This window comes from Vigna unguiculata, chromosome 9 (genome assembly GCF_037176805.1).
Source record: "Vigna unguiculata cultivar grain cowpea cultivar isolate G323 ecotype 2 chromosome 9, ASM3717680v1, whole genome shotgun sequence".
Classification (NCBI taxonomy): Eukaryota; Viridiplantae; Streptophyta; class Magnoliopsida; order Fabales; family Fabaceae; genus Vigna; species Vigna unguiculata.
In genome coordinates, this window is record NC_140800.1 from 35,392,974 (window position 1) to 35,402,239 (window position 9,266).

Below are 9,266 nucleotides of genomic sequence, written 5' to 3' on the forward strand. Positions count from 1 at the left end.
TAATCTCCTCTCCTTAACCTCTATCATCCCAAAAGTTATCTTCCAAATAAAAATTTCGAAAGTCATATCCAAAAAGAAAAATTTCCATAAATTGACGCAATTGAACCAAATATTTTACAGCATATTCAAATGAAGTTTTATTTTTTTTTAACCACACTAGCAACAAATTTTAACTCCCGTGTGATTACAAGATATTCTTACAAACTTGGGTCAAGAATCGAATGCGAACAAAATATGTGATCTGAAATATAATCACGCAAAATATTTTGTCTCTTTAAATATGTGTCGTATAGAAGTCAAAGTATTTTTTGTCTCTCTCCATAAATTGTACTCTGTAGAGGTTAATATGTTCAGCACTTACGTTTTTCAAGTGACCCATCCATGGAGTAAAGAAAACTCTCTTGGTATACAGTAAGAGCGTTGACACTTCCACATCCAAAAGTGTTCTCTATCGATTATTATGATGAAAAAAAGTTACTCTTACGCGTCATTTCTTCTTTTACCATACTAAATAATATTAAATTAAGTTATTTAACTAAATTATTGATTATAAAATTATGAGACGAAATTAAACCATTCTCAATCAATAACATAAAGGACATTAAACTGACGCAGTACCATCCTTTTCTACACACTAAATAGTCTCCGAAGCACATAAAATTGGAGAAACCAAACCAAACTTTCTGCTAAGTACACAAAAAGAAAAAGAAAATAAAGTTACTACACACAGAGTATGCAGAGACGAAACTTAGCCGTTAAAATTAGGTACAAATTGATCTTCCAACGAGTGGAAGTGGCTACTTTCTCCCTCCAGAAGTCGCACAACCTGAAGAACAAGTTAACATTAATTGTAATTTGCACACAGAAATTCTGAAATGAGTTTAAAATGTCAAAAAAAAGTATCGTATTAAAATTTTGGATATAGACAAATTTTAATTTTACTTAAAAATTTAAAAATATATTTAATAAAAAAATAAAAAGTGGTGAAAGCAATAAGGTGGAATCAGTTACCTCTCCCATTGAGGGACGCATCTCAGGCTTCCTTTGCACACAGAAGTATGCTGCTTTAGCCATGAGGTAGAGTTCATAGGTGTCATATGATTCCGCTAGACGAGTGTCAATCAGTTCATGCAAGGCCAACTTCTCTATCATTGGCTCAGCCTAATGTTTCCACACGTAACATTATTTATCAAGGTCAGTCACATTCATGTTCATATTGCTATTGCAAACAACTAAAGTTTGTTTCAGTGCTTGAAGACATAAACAATCAAAGATACCCATTGTCGGAGAGATTGTTGTTGTTCTGGATTGTTGGAATTGCCAACCTGGCGTCCTGATATCAACTGTAACAGGATAATGCCATAAGAGTACACATCCGTTCCCTCAGAAACAATACCATCTTCAGCATACTCAGGAGCAAGGTATCTACAGTAACAAACAAGTTTTTATGTTTGGAATTTAAGGTAGTTATGGAAAACAAAATATTGAACAAAAATTCTCACCCCAATGTGCCCATTATCCTTGTTTGAGGAGTTTCATTACCAGTCTTCCATTTAGCAAGGCCAAAGTCACCTAGCTGATAAAATATGGAACTTCCAGAGTTATGTAAATGTTGTGAAACCAAAACTTTTTATACACTATCCATGAAACTTGTCTTGTTATATGGTACCTTACCATGGGAACAATATCGTGGGTGAGAAGTATGTTGCTTGGTCGCATGTCGCGATGAATAATAGGACCACCACGGCATTCCTCGTGTAGAAAACGCAATCCCTTTGCAATTCCAATGGCAATAGCATACCTCTGGTGCCACTCAAGAACTGCTGCATTATTTTCTACAAGAATTTTCTAATAAAATTAAACCTCAGTGGGTATAGAATGCATTTTTGAGACTATAAACTATAGGCAACTTACCAAATAAATGCCAATGGAGAGACTTGTTGCAAATATATTCATAAATGAGGATGTTTTTCCTTTCTTTGCAACAATAACCCAACAGCATCACTATATTCTTGTGTCGAGCAAAACTTAAGACGTAGACCTCAGAATGAAATTCAGAAAATCCTTGTGAGCTTTCTTCTTTCCTTACCTTTGCCGCAATTTGCTGTCCATCTTTAAGCACGCCCTTGTATACGTGACCATAGCCACCTTCACCTAATAAGTTCTCCTTTGAAAAATCATTTGTCGCAAGTTGTATGTCAGAGTAGCTGAACTTCATTGACTCTTTGATAGATAACTCAGTTCTTGTCCCACAGCCAGTGCAAAGAAGCGGTGCATCTGAATGTTTTGGCAGAAAACCACTCTGGTTTTGCTTTTGGTCAATCTGAGAACTAGTGAGATACCTATATTCTCCTTTAGTGCTTATGCCTGCATCAAAGTTAAAACTCCTATTTATTAACAATAGATTTCAACCAGCAAAAACACTGATCTCTTCTATATTCAACTTTTGCACGCGTTTTAAAATGGTACATCGAACTTAAATGCACAAAACCAACATGTTGGTTCATTTGGTATTGGAATCTGTCATGATAAATAAGGTTTTAGGTTCAAATCTTCTAGATTAACAAATTGGAGAAATACTCTGTATCAATGATAACTTAGTCACTAATCACATAAGTTTCTATTGAATAAAACAAAAACAAACAAGTAATCATACTTAAGATACAAGAATAAGAACTATTAGTCCATAACTAAAAAAATAAGAACTATTGCAAGAAAAGGTTACATGCGTAATTCCAAAAACTTGTAAGACAGCTTAAAAAAAATTAAACAGGCTTCCTGATAACCTGATCTTTCTTGCTTAGAAGAGGATCCGAATTCTGATACGGAGCTGTAATCGCGCGACCTGTTAACACTTGATTGCTTCGTATAGCTCCTAATCGTTGCACTGGTATCAGAAGAAAGTATAGAATGGGGATAGCTTTTGAAAGAGACAATTGAGTTCTCAATGTCTTCAATACAATGACAATCTGACAGCGACACAAACTTTGACAAAGAAAATACAAACTTTGATGCTGTGACCTTTGTGTCATGTGTATTATGGGATTTCCAAATTTCCAGAGACAGGTCATCTTTAACCAATGCAACCTTACATGGCAACTTGTTAAGGTGGTATCTCAGGTCGCGCCGAAGATGTCTGTTCGAATTCACCCAATAAAGTTGAAAGCCATCAGAAGAAAATAAGCTGAAAACTAAGTAAAATGATTCTTTTTTTGTTTTTGACAAAGTTTCAAATGTAAACCTATGCACTACTAGATATTCCTATAGCCACATTAGGATACAAATTTATTGGGTAATATCGCCATTAACTAACGGAAATCATCGATCTGTCAAATGCAAGAGATAATGGTTATTCACAATCTGAGAGATAATAATACCTGTCAAGTATTATCCAAGATGCATTATAGTTTGTAATCTCCTGCAGAACAACTTGTTTAATTGGAAATCCTGCGGTGACTTTAATTTCAATAGTAGCCTGCACATCAACTTACAGAAAATATTAGTAGTTGGGAGGATTGTTCTAATTGCAGAGTTATAGCATGCATTTGTTAAGAGTACTTTGGAAGGTCTCTAGAACTTAAATAACGTACCCCTTCACTTTCAAAATCTTCATAACTTGATAAAAGCTCACTAGCATACGTATCAACTTTCTTTTTGACTTCTTCCTCCATTGTACGAAAGTTGGTTCCAGAAAATGACTCGGGACATGCTAACGTCTGGTACCCCACTGTTAATCCAAAAGGAGGAACACTCAGAAAATTGAAGGAACAATGACGCAGATCAACAAATGATTGAAGAGATAATATCCTCAACGCATTGGTAGATCCATTTCTCTTTCTCAAACAGATTAAAGAATCTGCAATATTAACACTTACTGGGGTGAGACACTTTGTGCAACACACAAAGCACAAGCAACTTGTCACCATGAGAGAGAAAGGAACCCCTGGACCGAACATGATCAACAACGAGTTTGATCTCGTGTTCAGTGCGGTCCCTTGTGGCATCACATGCAACCACGACGTAAGAAGGAGTAGGAGGGCTTTCCATACTCAAATTAGCAGCACTGCACGTCTTGTGATGATTGATGTTAAAGCTCGAACGTTGACACGAAATGTGATGATGCAGAAAAGCACATAATAACGTGATAAGTGGAATGGAAGAAACGATCGTCCAAATAATCAAGACAGAAGCATTCTCATGCCTTGTCTGTGCAAAGCAGCGCCACCAGTGATGTTTCTCTGGGTGTGGAGGTTGAGACAATACCAAGATAATATGCTTGAGCATATTCGGAGAGAGAGATGAATGGAAGGATGCTATGCCGCCTTGGACAGTGCCAACATGGGGAAGAGTACGAGGAACATGAAGACAGTTTTTGGTTACTGTTTGCTTGGACATGCTTTACAAGATTCTAGATTCTCCACTTTCCTCACTTATTATTTGAATCTGTAATTTCTCAGCTTAAACTATTATTCCGTATTCCTGTCTTCTTAGCGTTGACGCAATCAGCATTCATTTCTCTCAGAAAACCAACAAACATAAAGGAGTATCAATCAAATTAAAAAGACCAATGATACACTTTTACCTGGATTTTTTTGTATATCTATTGTATACTAGTTTTTATCATCGTTTTTTATCGCATCATATATTCTGTAAGGATATCCACGAACACTTAATTTTACATTGTTTTTAATTAGTAATTTAATTACTATATTTCAACTTATGATTTATTTTGATTCTTTTTTGTTAGAAATGTTAGTATAATTAAAAAAAAGTTAAAATAAAATATTATTGTTACCATTTTAATTCTACAGTTAACCAAACAGTTTTTTTATTTATTTCATTGCTTAAAAATTATTCTTGTTTAAATTAGATTGATAATAATTGACTTTCATGTCTTTCTTTTCTACATATAAATACTACACCTAAGTATATGGGAAAAACATACAACAAACATTAGAGTTTTTAAAAAAGTATTCGGTCTCATTCTTTTCTTCTCTATACTATTTCTTAAAAGAGTGATGTTGTATTTATAAGGTTTAGAGATCATTCGCTACACTCGATTGATCTGATAAGTTGTTGTATCTTGGGAGATGAGAGCATAATATTGTGTTTTTTGTGTTTTACCTTGTACAATGAGAGCGTTTTTCTCCCTAAGTATAGTGTTTTGTGTGTTTCAGCCTAGACTTTTTCTATCTTTTCCTCATTTACATTATCTTTTATTGTTATTGTCTACTATAAGAATTGTTTCACTTGATAATCTCTTTTTATCCATATCTCTCTATCTTGTTTTATTTTATCATTATTATTATTATTATTATTACTATTCTCTAACATTCTTAGAGAGAAAAATACTTCTCTTCTACAAATCAAAGATAATATTATGTTTGTCATGGATATGATTAAGTCACTCTTAAGTAAGCCTGAAAAATTTATGGGTGAAACATTTTTCTGTTGGCAACAACTGATGAGGTTTTGGCTCAATGAAATATTGATGCTTTTGATAAAGATATTTTATGTCAAGGACATATATTAAGTGTTTTGTCGAATAATATTTATAAAATATTTTGCCATACAAAAACTACTATTGAGTTATGGGAAGCACTTGAACTTAAATATCTACAAAAAAGGTTTATCTAGATATTCTTGTGAAAAAATTATTAAATTTCAAATACTTGATAATAAATCCATTTCTTATCAGATTCATGAGTTGAAAATATTGTTTATGACATGAAATTAAAAAAAAAAATTCTAGACATTATGTTTGTGGCTCTTTTGATTTCAGAGTTGCCTCTTTCTTGGTTTGATTGTGCTTGAAGTTTAAAACATAAGTCTAAAAACTTCTCTTGTGATGATTTGCTTGTGAGTATTCATATTAAGGAAAAACATCACTTTTCTCAAAATTTTGTTCAAAATTCTCAATCTAATTTCAAAACCTACTTTGCTGAGAACTCTTATGAGCCTAATCCAAAACCCTTCAAAAAGCATGGTTTTAATAAAAAAAAAGTTTGTGAAAAAACCTTATATTGATTTAAAGAAAAAAATGTGAAATATGTGTTCAATCAAAGTAACCAAGAAAACATTTTCCATACATGCATGAAAAAGGAAACTAATATACTTAAATTGATACATAATTATGTATGTGATAGTAATGATGTTTTAACATGCCGTGATAAAATATATTTTATTACTTTTATTGATGATTTTTCTAAATATTGTTATGTGTATTTAATAAACCACAAACATGAATTTATTTGAAAAATTCAAAATATATAAATTTGAGGTAGTAAATCAATTAGAACAAAAATTAAGATTCTACGTTCTGATAGGGGGGTGAATACATGTATTTATAAATGTGTGCTTTTTGTGAAACTCATGGTAATATTCATGAAATAACACCTCCATATGAATTTTATGCTTACAAGTTCTAGTTTGTTTAAAAATATGTGGGGTGAAGCTTTATATTCTGCTTGCAATATTCTCAACATAATTTCTTATAAAGGTTGTGATAAAACTCCTTATGAGTTATGGAAGAAAAGAGAACATTTTTTAAAACATTTTAAAATGTGGGAGTGTCTTGTAAAAGTTAATATATCGCTTAATAAGAAGAGAAAAATAGGAATTAAAATATTTAATTGTGTTTTTATTAGTTACTCTTTGAATATCACTACTTATAGATTTTTGATTTTTAATTATTACATGAGTGAAATCTCTAATAATACAATTATGGAATCTAGAGATGCAATTTTCTTTGAAAATGTTTTTCCTTCAAAAGATAAATGGAGTATAATTGTTTATGATACCTCCAATTTTGGTTTGCCTTCTACCGATAATGTTATTTGTGATGGTTCTAGTTTTGTTTTTCTTCAAGTGAAAATGCTAATAAAATTATTCAAAATGAACCTAGGAAAAGTAAAAGTTCATCAAATGGAAGTTAAAATTGCCTTTTTAAATGGTGATTTGGAAGAGAAAATATATATAAAACAACTTGATGACTTTATTGAGTTGATGACTTTATTGAGTTGGGGAAGAAAGTAAAATGTATAAATTTGTTAAATCTTTATATAGTTTAAATCTAAAATGTCTCACGTATCAAACCATATGGATTATTGAAAAGGATTAAATTAGTTTTATGTAAAATATATTGAGTTTCAATTAAGTAAAAAATAAATAAAGGACCAAAGTAAATTCTATAACTAAATATAGCGATCAAATTACTAATAACTCATTTCTTATTTAACATTCTTCCGATACCAATAAAATAACACTTTTATTTTAAAATATAAAATAATTTAAGATGAATTAACTAAACAAATACAAATATTGATTTTTATTAAGTGTCGAAAAAGAGTAAAAAAAAAGAGTTGTACATGTAAATTTTTCCATTCTATAAATATATATACTTTTAGTTTATATTAAGTGTTGATAAGCCTTTTTAATTTATAATAATATTTAAAAAATAAAACTAACTTTATCTATTTTGATAATATTTTGCATTGATAAACCAAAAACAAATAATATATATAATATTTTTTTTACACTTTTTAATTTATTTTCACTATTTTTCGGATTTCTATTGGATTCTAATTTTATTAAAACCTAAATCTAAAATTTTCAAAGTCTATCAAGTTTTCATAAAATTTTGTTTTAGTTCTTATTTTAAGTGTAGTTTCTCACTACAACAAAATATCTTATTAGTGACCAATTTTAGAGATAAAAAATAATTAGTCACCTAATTTAGATACTAATTTATAAACTAAAATTTATTAGTAACTAAAATAGTTTCTAAATTGGTCGCTACAGTGAATTGATTTCTAAATTTGTCACTAACATTAGCTACTAAAAAATTAATCTCTAAATTTGTTCCATTAGTGAACAATTTAGATATAAATTTAGAAACAATTTTTTTTAGCTATGTTATGGATCAATTTAGAAACCAATTCACTAAAATAACCAATTTAGAAACTATTTTAATTATTAAAAAAAATTTATATCTAAATTGGTCATTATAATAATTTTTTTTATCACTAAAATTAGTCGATAATAAGAGTTTTTCATGTAATGTATTTTCATGAACAATCATTTTTGCATTATTTGTATTGTGCTGATGTGTGCAATAACTTCCCTCATCCATTTTTTTTTTTCGAAGTGTCATCAAAATTTCAAAATCAATAAAAGGTTTTGGATTACAATCATGATTTATTTCTGTCATATTTATTGGATTAGGAATTGAGGTGACATGCATATTTGTCATCATGGAGATTTTTTTTATTGTTGAAAATAACAATTATTGAAAATTTCATGAAATAAGTTTGGGGTTATCCTATAAGGTTAGAATGATGTATTTCTATTTTCTTAAATTTTCATTCTTTCGTGTTTTGAGTTCTAGTAGTTGGATATGCAACCTTGATGATACATGTTTTTTTTACACATATTTATAGTGTTATTGTAGAGTGAATTCACTTTTAACATCTTTTATCTTTAGTTTTTGAACTATTTCCTTTCAATAATAATAAATTGACTTCATTATACAAATTTACTTTAGTTGTATTGGGTTATACAGTTTCAAGACTTCAAAATAGATATATGATTTATCATATTTAGATTTTTCTGCTATTTTTTATTCTGAAAAACGGTAATTAATATTCTAAATTATTCACCTGTTTCCAATATTTTTTATGATTTTTAGTCACTCATTATAAGTTTGAGCTTTTTTTTTTAATAAATGAATTTTATAATATTAGAATAAAATATTATTCGTTCTATTTACTATAATTTTCTTATTATTTTTTACTATTTTCTGATATTTTTATACTTTTATTTTTAGATAATAATAATAAGAGAATGAGAACTAGATCAAGGATATCAATAAATAAATAGCCCAAGAATCTTCTTTAATATATATAACAAAGTATATGAAGATCGTATAGCATCTGCAACCAACTTCCTCCACCAGATTTCCTCATTTTAAGACAAAGTGTTACCTCCATATCTCATACTAGGGACGATTCTTAATGTTTATTCTTGTTTTGATCTATTTATCATTTTAGTTACTATCTACAATGACACGATGACTTGCATGTACAACCCGAGTTTAGCTGCTTCCTGATGAATCATAAGTTTATCTTCAATGAGAATATTATGTGCATCTTTTTACTGAGTTGAAAGCTTACCTTGTTTCAAGTATTTGGTTTCAATTTAATTCTAATGTTACTTATAGGTAAGATCATTGAGGAACAAGTTGAATGGTGAATAGCGTAGAAAGCATG

The 9,266-nt window shown here is 29.9% G+C and overlaps 1 protein-coding gene and 1 pseudogene across 1 annotated transcript; one reads left to right on the top strand and one right to left on the bottom strand.

The window, feature by feature from the left end:
* Positions 1–565: 565 nt before the first annotated feature.
* On the bottom strand, positions 566–4,304 carry LOC114163670 (uncharacterized). The gene is made up of 10 exons (XM_028047966.2): positions 3,876–4,304; positions 3,591–3,727; positions 3,378–3,475; positions 2,787–3,136; positions 1,915–2,367; positions 1,675–1,835; positions 1,503–1,576; positions 1,278–1,425; positions 1,012–1,161; positions 566–826 (listed from the first exon to the last, which is right to left on the bottom strand). Exons 1-10 carry the CDS (start codon positions 4,282–4,284, stop codon positions 749–751), a joined length of 2,058 nt encoding a protein of 685 aa, XP_027903767.2. The 5' UTR covers positions 4,285–4,304; the 3' UTR covers positions 566–748.
* Positions 4,305–5,380: 1,076 nt separating this feature from the next.
* On the top strand, positions 5,381–6,027 carry LOC146883942 (uncharacterized; annotated as a pseudogene).
* The last annotated feature ends 3,239 nt before the right edge of the window (positions 6,028–9,266 follow it).